Source organism: Sus scrofa, chromosome 6 (genome assembly GCF_000003025.6).
Source record: "Sus scrofa isolate TJ Tabasco breed Duroc chromosome 6, Sscrofa11.1, whole genome shotgun sequence".
In the NCBI taxonomy this organism is placed as follows: Eukaryota; Metazoa; Chordata; class Mammalia; order Artiodactyla; family Suidae; genus Sus; species Sus scrofa.
Window position 1 is genome coordinate 152,885,797 of NC_010448.4, and position 15,215 is coordinate 152,901,011.

The following is a 15,215-nucleotide window of genomic DNA, read 5'->3' on the forward strand; positions in this document are numbered from 1 at the left end:
GCCTGTGTATCTCACAGAAGAGGGCGAGAAGAGAGACAAGCATCTTGTGAAAATCCCCCTCCAATTCCACCCATGTGCCAAGCACTATGCTGGGTTAGAGCTAATCTACTGAGAGGCAGATGATAAAAAATTGATTTCCTAAGTCAGCAGAGCTCTCAGATTTCTTGAGAGAACCCCCATGCCCTGAACCCCCATGTCCTGGTATGTAGAATAGAAGTCAAAGAAAGTCTTCTGTCTACTGAGAAAACATATCCAGCTTCTGTTTACCTAGAAAACTTTTCTCATCCAAGAGCCATCAAGAATTTACTGATCATCCTGGCACTGTCTAGGGATTAAAGGTATTAATATCATCACCCTGATTCTATGACTGTCCTAGCTCAGGGGAGCCTAAGCAAATACTCGCTGGCAGACTGGCAGCCCCAGTTATCAGACTGAGGAACCAAGGTTGAAGAAGCCATAAAGGCTTAGGGAGCAATTTAAGAACACAACAGTAAAATGGACAGTGAGAACCATGTTTAAAGTCCCTATGACACTCAATTCCTTACACAAAATTAAATGAGATAATATAGAGAAAACCACCACTAAGCACAGGGCTAGGCACATTGAAAACTCTTGGTTCTTGGCCTTTCTTTCTCCTTTTCTTGCTCCAGGGGGATTCATAAAGATTTTAACGGGAAGCATTAGATATACCCTGAGATTGAGCATATGGTGGGGGGGTGGGGGAAGAGGGGGGGAACACTATATTTTAAAAAAGTGATCCTCAGTGGGATTATGGAAATCACGGAAGCAAAAGAAGTTTCCGGAATAAGTCAGGTCAAGCAAAAATTTATTTCCCTCAAAGGAATAACCAAAAAACCCAGGGAAAGTGGGAGAAAAGAAAGATCGGGAGAGAGGATGTGAATTAGTGGAACTTCATGCTCGTACCCCTGAGACCAGAAGCAGAATCACAATGAGACATGGTCACTGCAGCAGTGACTGCTGCAGAAGTAGCTCAGAATGGGCTGGACTTCTCTGTCTACAGTCTTACTCCTCCACTAGACTATAAGCCTGCTGAGATCAGGGGCTACGTCTTCCACTGACCCTCCCTTTCCACCAAAGGTCTGACTTGCTACCCACAGAGCAGCCGTAGTAATCCTTTTAAAAGGTAAATCTGATCGTGTCTTTCCCCGGCTTAAAAACTAAAATCCTGAATAAAGTCCAGTGGTCTTAGAGCTTTCTACAATGTCTGCATTTCTACATGACCTTGGCTAAATTTCAGCTCGCATGCGTTCCCCCATTCCCTCCCACATTGATCCAGCCATGGTGCCCTTTACAAAGCCCACTGAGCCGGCCAAACTGGCTGCTGCCTCCGGGCCTTGGGACTTGCTGTTCCTACAAAGGGATCTTCCCCATATAACCATGGCTTGTTCCCTCTCTTCATACAGAGTCCTATCTGAGTGTCACCTCACCAAGGTTGGCTTCCCCACCAGAAACGGCTCCTATCCATCACCCTAACACCTCTCGTTCTTCTTACTCATCTCTATTTTTCTTTAGAATGCTTACCAGTAAATTCCTGGAGTATGTGCTCTCTCTCAAACTCTGTCTCTGTTTCTACACACACATGTATATATGTGTTTATGTGTATGTTCAAGAGCATAGTTTCCATGAAAACAGGATTTTTTTTTTCTTTCGGCTTTGTTAGCTGTTGTACCATAAATGCTCATACGACACTTATCAGAGAGACAGAGGACCTTTTTAAAATTTTTTTAAGATTTTTATTTTTTCTATTATAGTTGATTTATAATGTTCTATCAATTTCTGCTATACAGCAAAGTGACCCACTCATATATATATATCTATATATATATAGATATATATATACATGTGTGTGTATATCTATCTATCTATCTATATATACATATGCATATGTGTGTGTGTATATACACACATTCTTTTTCCTCACATTATCCTTTCACGATGTTCCATGACAAGTGGCCGGATCTAGTCCCCTGTGTGCTGCAACCTTGAATTCAGCACTTGTGGATTATGCCAACATCTTCTCACTAAACTGACATCACCACAAACACATTCTGAAACACTGGTGAGGTTCTTTAAGAGGAGTAAGACAATAATGGGCAGTTTAGAGGAAAAGAACTGATGTTATGATCAATGTATGACAATCTCTGGCTAAGGAGTAAAATATCTGTACATTCAACCCCACAGAAAGAGGGGCTCTGGTTGCCATTTATAAGCATGGCTACATCTAGGTTATTGTTTACTTAATTCATAAGTTCCAACACATTTCTGCTCAGGATGAAGCCTAGAAGGATTATGGTGAATCAAGAGTATAAAATACTAAAGCAGTTTATCAACATTTGTTTCTATAGTTTCAAACAGGATTTGCTGATGCTAAGCACTGCTGTTTTCAGACAGCCCCGAGTCATACCAAAAGAGGCATATGGTTTTTGATTCCAAGGGATTTGCTATCCCTTCCAAAGAGCCAATTTCCCTTAATAACAACTATGCCTATTTCTCTCTAATACCTGAAGTGCAATGGGTGCTATAGTCCGTTTATAGAGCCCATAAGATACAGACACATTTTCCTTTGCAAGACAATAGAAGAAGGTTGGGAGGGAAAAGAATAAGCATTGAATGCCTACTAAGTATATGAGCTGGAGATAAAATTTGAGACTTGTCTAAATACAAAAAGAAACGAAGCTAAGAATGTAGATGGGATCATGGAAGAGACCACAAAGAGAGAAGAGGTCCGAGAGTTCCTGTCGTTGCTCAGCGGTTAACGAACCTGACCAGGATCCCTGAGGATATGGGTTCAATCCCTGATCTTGCTCAGTGGGTTAAGGATCTGGCATTGCTGTGGGCTGTGGTGTAGGCTGCAGACGAGGCTCAGATCCCACATTGCTGTGGCTGTGGTATAGGCTGGCAGCTGTAGCTCCGATTTGACCCTAGCCTGGGAGCCTCCATGTGCCGGGGGGAGTGCAGCCCTAAAAAGCATAAAAAAAAAAAGTGAGAAGAGGTCCAAGAATGTAGCTGTGATGAACTTTGATGTTAGTGATTACGAACAGGACCATGAGCTTGAAAAGAACAAGAAGGAGTCAGAAATGCAGAAGGAAAACTGCACGTGGGTGACTATCCTCCTTAGGTGACCCATGCAGCTGAGAGCTCCAGGAAGGGGACTTGATGACGTGATGTGGTTGCTGAGGACCTTAACACCACGTTTCAGGGGCCAGTGGTGACAGAATTCAAAGTGGAGTGGGCAAAGGAGGAAACTGACCAAGAGCACAGGCAATGCTTTGGAGAAACTTAACTCCAAAGAGAAGAAAAAACACAGGGAAGTAGTTGAAAGAGGGGATGGCGTTAGCTGGCATGTGAATAGAAGTTGGATTTAAATCTAATCTGACTTTAAGACTGAATTCTATAAATTGCTGATTCTGGACCACCCCAGGCTGCTGTTTCTCGGAGTATGCATGCTAATCCATAAATCCTTTTATTCCCATTTTCAATAAAAAGTACTCACATGAGGTTCAGCCGTAGCAGAAAGTTCTGGAAATTTTGAGCATCTCATAGTAAAGTCTAAATTATCTGTTACTTTTTTTGGGGGGGTCTTTTTAGCCTACACCCACAGCATATGGAACCTTCCAGGCTAGGGGTTGAATTGGAGCTACAGCTGCTGGCCTACACCACAGCCACAGCAATGCCAGATCTAAGCAGTATCTGTGACCTACACCACAGCTCATGGCAACGCTGGATCCTTAACCCACTGAGTGAGGCCAGGGGCTGAACCTGCTTCCTCATGGATGCTAGTTGGGTTCATTACTGCCGAGCCACAATGGGAACTCCTATCTGTTACGTTTGTGTTGAGATTTAAGATCTTCAGAGATTGGCACTGCCATGATCTACTTTCATCCTCCTGACACCAGGAAAATGGGCTAACCAGGGTGGTATGACTGTCATTTTGAGGGTGAGGTTACAAGTCACCGAGACATGTGTGGCAGGATTAGTACAAGAAGCCAAGACCTCCCATTCCCTCTCCAGTGTTCTTGCTTCTCCATAAGAAGGTGAGCAGGTTATGGTGACTGACACCTGCTGCCTCACCCTAGAGCAATCACCTCCAAAGTGTCTCCTCTTTTATACTCATTAGCAACAGTTGAAGTAGTAGTAGCAGGATGGTTGTTGTCACTGTCACTACATAGTTCACAAAGCCTTTCCAAATATACCACCTTATTAAACTCAAATTCTCAGAGGTATCCACGGCTGGTTCTCTCATTCCTCCTATTCCATGTTCTGACTAGGAAACTAAGGTTCACACACTGATGCCTGTGGGGGCTGGGATTTGAACCCAGACCTCTGAACTCTAAGTCAGAACTCGTTTCTTTGGATTAGTGGTTTTTAAATGCTAGGTTTAAAGGACCTTCAAGAATCTGATAATAGCTATGGCCCCTCTCCCCAGAAATATATGCATAAGTACAGAATCAATAAAACGCTGCACACAAACAAGGACTTCTCTGATGACCTGAGTTTAGGCGTCCCTGCTCTAGCTTATGTGGTCTCTGAGACAACTAAAGTGCTAGTTGACTGGATATACGGTGTGGTCCCTTCAGACAGTAACTAGAGACTCCTAGAAGGCGAAGCTTATGAAGCCTTTCTTATACTCTCTGTGGGGGTCAATCCCCCTCCTCTCACCCTGATGACACACTGGTTATATCCTAGCACATGATGCACTTCATTTGCTCTGGGAAGGTGTGCTTCCCCCAAGAATATCCATCCCCTGGTGGAAAGGAAAGGTCCATACAAGTAACAACAACGACTTTGATCACTACCCCTACCATCTGCTACATACACATTACAGCCCGACAACTGCCGCCATGTACCAGACACTATTGAAATTCATTTAATTTTCTCAACAACCTTGTGTACCATTATAATTTTCCCACACAGTGAAGTACAAAGACACAATGAGGTTAAGTACATTGCCCATTAGAGGTGAGGCTGAGACAGGCAGTTGGGCTCCAGAATCTATACCTTGGACTAGGCTGCCTTTTGCCAAGTATCTGCTACCTGGATGGGCTGTCTCTGATAATATTATAAAATATTTTGTTTTTGTTAAAAAGCCCAACAAGGAAGCATTATTATCACAAAAATCATTTATTTACTATTTTTTGAACTTTTTTACTTCAAAATAATTTTAGATTTACAGAGAAGATGCAAAAATAGTATGCAGACTTCCCTTATACTCCTCATCTAAGAAATCAAAATAAATATAATATTATTTCTACTCTACATACTTACTTAATTGTGACAATTTTCCCCACTAATGTCCTTTTTTTCTGGCCAAGGATCTAAGTGATAATCATACATTGTTTCTAGATGTAGTAGGTCTTCAGGCTCCTTGAATCTGGGGCAGTTCTTAAAATTTCATAACTTTTGAAGCAGATTGGCTAATAATTTTGTAGAATGTCCCTCAATTTGGGTTTGCACGATGTTTTCTCATGTCTACACTGAGGTTATGCACTTTTGGCAAAAACATTACAAAAATGATGCTGTGTCCTTCTCAGTGCATCATAAAAAGAGGTCCATCATGTTGATGTAACTTATTGCCAGTATTGTTAATTTTGATCACTTGGGTAAGGTGTTGTTTGCCAGATTTCTTCATGGTGAAGTTAGCTATTTTTCCTTTTATATTAATAAGTATCTTGTGGTGAGATACTATCTGATCATGCAAAAACCAGGCTTCATGTCATATTCTCACTCACTCATTTTAGAATCCATTGGTGATTCTTGCCTACAGCAATTATTATGGTTGTGTTTGCCTAATAATGGTTTTCTATTTCCATTACTTCCTCTACAGTTATAGATTTTAATTGAATTATCCTTACAGTGGACAGCAAGTTCTGTGCTTTCTTCAATTATTTACTTATAATAGTAGGGTACCATGGAGATATTTTATAAAAATCATCATTACTTTTTTCTGTTGGTCAAATGGTCCATGATTAGGCCACTGAGAGCCTGTTAAAGCTGGTGTCCATGTAATTCAACAATTCCTTTTCAAGCCTTCCCTTACATTCTGGCACCACAAAATGTGCATGTATTTTCCTTGCCCTAGTCCTGCAACTCACCATTTTTCCAACAAGTCCTGATAACTTTTATTGAAGAATAAAGAGACCCAAACCAGGGTGCTAGGCGTACACATTGCTACTAGGGTGTCACTGTTGAAGCCATCTCAGCAGAGAGAGCAAGGGGATAGATACAGCACATATATCATTAAAAACCACAAGTTGATTCTGATAACTCTGATTGATACCCATTACGATCGAGTTCATTCTAACCTTCCCCTTTTCCTACGCATGGGAAACCTGGCTCTTATTATCCACAACACATTTATTTATTTGCTCAAGTGTAGTATACACATAAAGGATCTTAAGAATAGCTAACCCATATCACAAAAAGACAAATTTAGTAATTAGAGTATAATACTTATGTAGTTATCTTTATCTTTAGCCACAGAGCATACTCTCAAAATATTCTTTCCCAAAGCAAATTAGGTTAGTTCTTTTTTCCCCCCAAACTCCCTTTAGTGTGATGGTGCCATTTATTATGAATACAAAAGGTTCATTTATTACTGTTTGTTTGGTGTTGTATTTCACCCCTACCACACACATCTCTCTATCTCTGTATCTATCCATCTATCCATCCATCTACCTTTCTATTTATTTTCAGAGGGACATGAAGCAACCATGTTTCGAAGAGTGAGATTTATACAGAAATGTGTATTCAGAGAAGGGCCTGTTCCTGTTTCCCCACTATTTCCATCTCATTCCTACCTACATTCCCTCATTAGTTTCTGGTTTCACGTTCCTGTATTTCTCTGGTGGCATAAATAAGTAGATATGCATATATTCTTTTATCACCTTTTTACATGAAAGGGAGCATATGGTAAACACGACTTTATATTCCACTTTTTCCCTTAACAGTGTATCCTGGCAATCACTCCTATCAGCTCCTATCCAGGTTCACAGATGAGGAGATAGACTTAAAGAGGCTGATGAACTTGCTCATGGTCACACACTTACTAAGGAGAAAAACTGGATCTGAACCTAAGATTTGACTCCCAAACCCATGTTCCTTCTTCTACATCAGAGCTTCTCAACCATGGTTGCTGGTATATTTGGGGGCGGGGAGCTCTAGGTTCTTTGTGAGTTGGCTCAGGTTATTTTGAAAATTGACATGCATATGTTCTGGATCATCCAGATGACTGCTTTATAAGCAAGTACTGCTAGGCATTCTCATGGCTCGGAGGGTCTGCCAATCACACAGCTGCCCACAGCGTATGTCCCCCGTGGGGTTGGGCACGAAAAGCTGTAGGGAAGAGAGAGAGAGCTGTTACCTGGCTGTGGCCTTGGCTTGTAGTTCAGGGAAGACGGCATGACCCTGCACCATGTGGTCTATCTGCAAAACAAGAGGGATGGGTGAGTTTTACAGCTTCTCCAGTCTGTGTTTAAGTCAAAAGAAGATATATTAAAATGTCTTGTTTCTTTCAACTCTTTGTCTATAGAGGATCCAAGAATGTTAAAATGCTAACTCAGCAAGAGGGGCTCCATGTGTTCAGAAATCTAGCCTTGCTGAACCAACTGCCAGCCTCTTGGATTTATAAAACAAAGAAGTTGAAAGCGAAAAGCAGCAGAAAATGAAACTCCCAAGGCTGAACTGGTTGCAGCAGGTCGTCTCAGGTCCAAGAATGAGGCTGGACAGAGGAGCGAGAAGGAGGGGGTAACTCAAGATAAATGATAGGGGAGCTGGGTGTTAAAAGCACAGACCCTGTGTCGCATCATTCCCCTTCCTGGTACCCCAGGGTGATGTCGGACCTTGAATTACCGTGTCTTAGGAATGGAGAAGTTGAGTGGAAGAGACTAGGAGGAGGGAGTCCCAGTTTAAACAAACAAAACAAAATTAAAAAAAAAAAAAAAGAGTTTCCCCAGAGCTGTTAAGAGAACCTCCTCATACTGAGAAGTTATCGCAGGGCACACTGGGGATGGAGCTCTCCAAGGACAGAAATGTGAGTTCTGCGGAAAACCACCTTCACATTTGAAATTCCATGTCAGGGATTTATTCCTTAATCTACTTGGTGGCTTTAAACAAAATAATATGTACCAGGCATCAGGGAGAGAAATGTTGCCACACGCCGTTACTCTGCGTGCTAAAACACACCCAACACCGGGCTTGAGTCCCTGAACCTAATCTGTGTATTTTCTCAATGTTTACAGTCTCCAAAACAACCATTCTGACCTACTTATTTTCATTCAAACTACGAACAGATCGGTTATTGCGGCCTCATGGAGACAGTTTCTCTGAGCAGGTCTCCTGAGAGTCGGGACTGTGTAAAAAGGAAGAGACTTTGTTCTGGAGCCTCCAAGGTTCCGTCTGGGTTCTGGCTCTGATACTGACTAGTTGTGTGATTTTGTACAAGTCACTGAACTGCTCTGAGCCTCAATAATCCCCTCTCCCCTATCCCAGTTTCCTTTTAAAGTAGGATTTCTGGGACTTAAAGAGTGTCTACCATAATGCCAACAACAGTGTAAGTGATGTCACCTAAAATGTATTGACTCATTTACCAGATATAGTAAACTAAGCATGTTACATACATCATCTTGTTTATTCCTGACAATACTCTGGTGAAGAAGATACTATTCTTCTTATTCATGAAGATGAGAAAACTAGGACTGAAAGAGGAAAGTAACTTCTTTTAAGGTCACATGGGAGTAAGTAACAGATCAGAGTCTCAAACTGAGGAAACTCTGTATCTGAAGTCCTTATTCTTTTTTTTTTGTCTTTTGTCTTTTTAGGGCGGCACCCTCGGCATATGGAGGTTCCCAGGCTAGGGGTCCAATCAGAGCTGTAGCTGCTGGCCTTCGCCAGAGCCATAGCAACGAGGCATCCAAGCCTTGTCTGCAACCTACACCATAGCTCACAGCAATGCCGGATCCTTAACCCACTGATCGAGGCCAGGGATCGAACCCACAACCTCAGGGTTTCTAGTCGGATTCGTTAACCACTGAGCCACAACGGGAACGCCTGGTCCTTATTCTTAATTACTATGTCACACTGTCTACTGAGTTCCCAGGCATAGGTTGTTGAATTCCACTGGTGTAGTGCTGCAGAAATATTTCAAAACAGTACCAAAGCAACTGGTCATTTCCATGGAAAGAACATCATGCAAGTTTTGAATATTTACTTCCTAAAGGTTCAGTGTGGGGTTACTATAATTAGGCATAGTTGGGACCTTAAAGAGTTTGCAATCTAGCTGGAGCATCAAGATGAACCTACCAGCACCAATAAAGGATAATCAAACCATTACTTGATTTGATGCTGATTTCTGTGGAAAGCATTTTAGGAGTTCAGGGAAGAGAGATTTATTTTTTTAATTTTTACAATTTTTTATTAAACTTTAGTTGATTTACAGTGTTATGACAATTTCTGCTGTGACAGCGCATATATATATATACACACACACACACACACTTTTTCTTATACTATCTTTCATCAGGGTCTATCCCAAGATAGCAGATATAGTTCCCTGTGCTGTACAGCAGGACCTTGTTGCATATTCATTCTAATGGTAATAGTTTGCATCTACTAACCCCCAACTCCCCATGTATTCCGCTCCTTCTCCCGTCCCCCTTGGCAATCACAAGTCTGTCCTCTACATCAGTGAATCAGTTTCTGCTTTGTAGAGAGGTCCATTTGTGTCATATTTTATTTTATTTTTCCTTTTTGTCTTTTAGGGCTGCATCCGTGGCATGTGGAGGTTCCCAGGCTAGAGGTCGAATCAGAGCTGTAGCCACAGGCCTACGATACAGCCACAGCAACTCGGGATCTGAGCCACATCTGTGACCTACACCACAGCTTGAGGCAACGCTGGATCCTTAACCTACTGAGCAAGGCTAGGGATTGAACCCAAGTCTTCATGGAAACTAGTTGGGTTCGTTAAACACTGAGCCACAATGGGAACTCCCATTTGTGTCATATTTGAGATTCCACATATAAGTGAAATCATATGGTATTTGTCTTTCTCTTTCTGACTCCACTTAGTATGAGAATCTCTAGTTGCATCCATGTGGCTATAAATGGCATTATCTCTTTCTTCTTTATGGCTGAGTAGTATTCCATTGTATATATGTACCACATCTTCTTAATCCATTCATCTGTCAGTGCTGTCAATGGACATTTAGGTTCTTTCCATGTCTTGGCAGTTGTGAATAGCGTTGCTATGAACATAGGTGATGAGGTATCTTTTCGAATTGCAGTATTGTCCAGATGTATGGCCAGGAGTGGGATTGCTGGGTCATGTGGTAGTTCTATATTTAGTTTTCTGAGGAACTTCCGTACTGTTCTCCACAGTGATTGTACCAATTTACATTCCCACCAACAGTGTACGAGGGTCTCCTTTTCTCCACACCCTCTCTAGCATTTGTTATTGGTAGACTTATTAACAATGGCCATTCTGACTGGTGTGAGGTGGTACCTCATTGTAGGTTTGATTCATATTTCAGAGAAGAGAGATTTAAATGAGCTTCCCAGAGGAACCTAGCCTGTGTCCCACATGCTCGAAAGCAGTTATTTGGTATTTACTGAATCCTTAAGGCACCGAGGATTGTGACTAGGCTCTGAGATAGAGTAGAAAGCAAGAAATACATATAATACATAGTAGCATAGTTTGGCAATTATTATACAGTTGTGGGGCCTGAGAGGCCAAGAATAGGCAGTTTGGAGAAGTAAAGGGCTGGAGGCAAGGGAGGCCAGAAAGGAGGCCATGACGGGTAAAGATTTGAAGATGGAAAGACAGACCTGGGTACAGACAGTAGGGATACTGGTCCATCCCTGAGCCTGGCATATTGTAGATGCTCAATAACATCCGCTGGATAAATGTAGGATATACGAACCACAGCGGAGGCATACTTCTTGGGAGCATTTACCACACTTCTCATTTGTCCCTATTTGTGTGGGGTTCACACTGGTTAGGCAGTAACTGCTAAATTAGTGAATAAATCAAGTGGTAAAAATATGGATGAATGAGGAGGTTGTGGACAGACAGCAGTTCTGAAAAGTATGATAAGTGATTACAGTTTTACTGAACTGTAGGCCCTAGGAAATTATTCTGATTTGAGAAGCAAAGAAAATTCACCCAGTAGGGTATGAACAACAGGGAGATAACTGGGCACAGGGAGGGGAGGAAAAACAGACAAGGCGCAGAGGCTAATGTTGGGACTACGAGGCCTGGATACCCCAGTCCTTGCTTGATCACAGCATTTATCAAGTGCTTCCATAATCATTAGTTTCTATGCCTGACTCTTAACCTTACACTCTGAGCTCTTTTAAATCCAAAGCCTCATTATTTCCCATGCCTTGGTGTCTACAACAATGGTTGGCCTCTCAAACGAATGAAAGAGACACATTTTGAGGAAACTAAAACACATTTAGTGAGTGAGTAGTTCCAGAATATAAGAAAATCGGAGTCAAAGATGTCTTTGAATTTGGGGGTCTTAGAAAAGGAAATGTGGTCACATTAATCATGTCTTTTGATTTTCTGTATTTATGATGCTTTGGTACTCAGGGCCCTACTGACCCTGGTGAGACTGCCCCTTCCAGGGCTAGCCATTTCCTAGAGATATGAAAGAACTCAACTGGCCTGGGTGCATACCTTTCATGTGCAGACTAACTAATCCAGAGCCCAGCTCCTCATCACTTCCTCCATAGGCCGCTATTTCCCTGCTCTAACCTCCCCAGAGCCAGGGACCAGTCAGGGAGGGACAACCCTGGTGCTTCCCATCTGGCCCTCCATGGAGTGGCCAGCCCCTTCTTCTTGAGAACCAGCAGTAACAAACTATCCTTTCAATGGCAGTCATCTCTTATCTGCTGGCCTCATCACACTTGAATAATAATAAAATATACATTTTAAAACAGTACCTAGGGACTTCCTACCGTGGCTCAGTGGTAACAAATCTGACTAGTATCCATGAGGATCCAGTTCAATCCCTGGCATTGCTCAGTGGGTTAAGGATTCAGCATTGCCATGAGCTGTGGTGTAGGTCGCAGATGTGGCTTGGATCCCACGTTGCTGAGGCTGTGGTGTAAGCCAGCAGCTACAGTTCCAAGTCAACCCCTAGTCTGGGAACTTCCATATGCTGTGGGTGTGGCCCTAAACAAACAAACAAATAAATAAAACAGTAGGTAAAACATGGGCCTTGAAAACAGACTTAGGTTCAAACTCATGGTGATACTGAAGTTCTCTGCTACCTAAGAAAATGTACTTGACCTCTTCTCTACAACTGTAAAATGGGGATAATAATATTTGCTTTTAGGGAGGGATGTGTTGAAATGCCTGATATATAGGTGGTTTTCAGTTCACCACACTTTATCATTAAAGAGAAGGGGGGAGTTCCCACTGTGGTGCAGCAGAGTAAGGATCCACAGAGCCTCTACAGCAGCTCAGGTTGCAGCTGTGGTTACAGTTCGATACCTGGCCAAGGAACTTCCATATGCCAGCAGTGCAGCAGCCACCAAAAAATTTAAAAAGTAAGAGAATAGGACACCACCGAAATGGTAGAAATGGTTGGAAGAACGGGATCTTAAAAAGTTAGCTACACGTTTTGTTTTTCCACAGCATCTGATGGTAAAGACCCACCCAGGTTAGTAAAGAAGGAGCCAGTTTGTGAAATAACAGAGCACTCACTTCGAAAGCCTGGAATGCCTGTTCCAAAGGTTAACCTTTCTACTTCAGTTCTGTTCTCTAATGCATTTAGCTCGGTATAGAAGATCACAGTGTCCCCTTTAGTGGTTATTGGTTTCCCAGTGAAATAACCAGTTTTACCACAATAACTATATTTGCCAAGCAGCTGCCTTCGAAATACACAGCCAGTGCTATCCTAACTCTATGACTGTTTTCTTGTTTCCTCCATCTTCTAGCAGCTCTGAAAGCTGACAGCTGTACACGTAGGCAGGAAAGGCTACAAACTGGATGGGTAGGAAGCTTAAGTTGGGTGGAGCCAGATCTTCCTCAGAATGGAGGTCAGGTCAGGATCAAGAGGAAAAGGCCATTTTACAGTATACAACTGTAATTGTTTTGCTTTTTATTTTATTTATTTATTATTTTTTTTTTGGTGTTCCCTTATAAAGGTGGCCTCTGCATTTGGAACATGGGAAAAATGCAATACAGTATATAATACAGAGATCATATGCAGGTAGTATGAGGTGGCATTTGGCTCACAGGTACATTTTATTTATTGTATCCAAATAAAATAATGTTATATAATGTTTCTAAAAATGAGCCAATATTTGAAAATTGGGAGATTCACTTAAAGGCCAGATTTCTGTTTTCTCTTGAAGAACTGATGAATTTAAAGCCTCGAGTCACCCATATTCCCTCCTGACAAGAGTCAGCTGGACCTGACCAGTGACTGATCCCTTCGGATAGGGCTGCAGCCTCTAGTCTGTGATTTGCCCGGCTACTCCCTATCAGCCCCCAACAACAGACACTGGATTTCATCAGTTTATCGTTGTGAGAGTGCTAGTATTTCAGTTGCAGTAGAAATCTATTTTCTATGCCCATCTCTCTGTCAAGGACGCAACATGGAACTCAACCCGAGAGTGCTGTGAGCTAAAAGAGAAACTTCTCCATAGAAGTAAAAAATCTCTCTCTGCCTAGTCTATTTATTCATTTATGCTGCCTGTGTGACTCCTTTAAGCATCTGAGGTTTTTTGCTTTTGTTTGTCTTTTTAGGGCCCCACCCGTGGCAGATAGAAGTTCTCAAGCTGGGGGTCAAATTGGAGCTGCAGGTGCTAGCCTACGCCACAGCCACAGCAACACCAGATCCTTAATCCACTGGGCAAGGCCAGGGATTGAACCCACATCCTCACGGACACTATGTAAGGTTCTTAACCCACTGAGCCACAAGGGAACTCCAGCATTTGAATTTTTGACCCTTGCTATAGCAGAGAAAAGGCAGACAAGGAACTTCTAAGACCTGAGCTGAGGTTTGGCTTAAGGCATGACCATTTCTCATTCTCTCTCTAAACCATTCAATAAATTAATATAACGAAGAGCCAAGACTTTGTAAAATTACATAGAGAATTGTACCGCCTGAGATATCAAAACTGTTGGCAGGGAGCTTACAGGCAAGAAAAACACATTACAAAGGCAAATTGAACATTTAAGAATTTTAGGTTCTATGATCATTTTGCTAAGACAAAGCCGTCTTATTGCATGACGTATTTTTCCTCTATTAAAATCAGTTTTACGTATTAGTCTTTTCCTTGCTTGACAGATAATCATTAGGGTCAGAGAAATGTTCATTCCTTGTGACCACTGCCTCTTTTCCATTTGTATTTACCTGTAATGTCATTTTTTTATCCATGTTATTTCAAGTCTTTACTTACCTGATCTTATCTTAAAGCAAAAGCATGTTACCTGATTTTTCCCAGTTTTGAAATCTCACGAAAATCTAATGAAAGAAGAAAGCCCAATCTAGACAATTTCTTTTATTTTGCTAAAAAGGGCTATGAGTTTCAATACTGAACATTTCCTAGAACAACAAACATTCTAGGAAATGAATGAAAATATAAACTACGCCTTTTTTAAAAAAAACAACCTTAATATTAGCTTTATTAGAATAATTTCTCTTACACATGGATCAATTCTGATTGAATGCAGGGTTAGTTTAGCCAGTTTCATTCACCATCAAAATGGATAGCTTTGTTCATTTTTACAGGTTATTAATTCACCTATTCATGAAACTAGTTTGATATATGGCTACTTTGTGCTAGTTATCATTCTAATAATTCAGGATACAGGAGTTCCCATTGTGGCACAGTGGAAATGAATCCGACTAGTGACCATGAGGTTGCAGATTTGATCCCTGGCCTCGCTCAGTGGGTTAATGATCCGGCGTTGCCATGAGCTGTGGTGTAGGTCGAAGACGTGGCTCAGATCCCACGTTGCTGTGGCTGTGGGGTAGGCCAGCAGCTGTAGTGCCAATTTGACCCTTAGCCTGGTAGCATCCATATGCTGAGGATGCGGCCCTAAAAAGCAAATAAATAAATAAATACATAAATTTTAAAAAATAAATAATTCAGGATCAAAGATAAAGTCATTGCTTGTACAAAGCTCTGCCTATGAAGGGAAAATAGGCATCCAAATAGTCAAATATAGTCTAGAGTGGTAAGGC

General features: G+C 41.7%; 1 protein-coding gene across 24 annotated transcripts in view; it reads right to left on the reverse strand.

The window, feature by feature from the left end:
- FGGY (FGGY carbohydrate kinase domain containing) overlaps window positions 1-15,215 on the reverse strand; it is a 458,257-nt gene that overhangs the window by 130,874 nt on the left and 312,168 nt on the right. For all 24 annotated transcript variants that reach the window (XR_002345479.1, XM_021097811.1, XM_021097810.1 and 21 more), the window contains one exon: window positions 7,382-7,443. Coding sequence is in view for 23 of the 24 variants with exons in the window: in XM_021097811.1 (XP_020953470.1) it covers window positions 7,382-7,443 (62 nt within the window). In the remaining variant the exon portion in view is untranslated. The remainder of the gene's footprint in view (window positions 1-7,381; window positions 7,444-15,215) is intronic.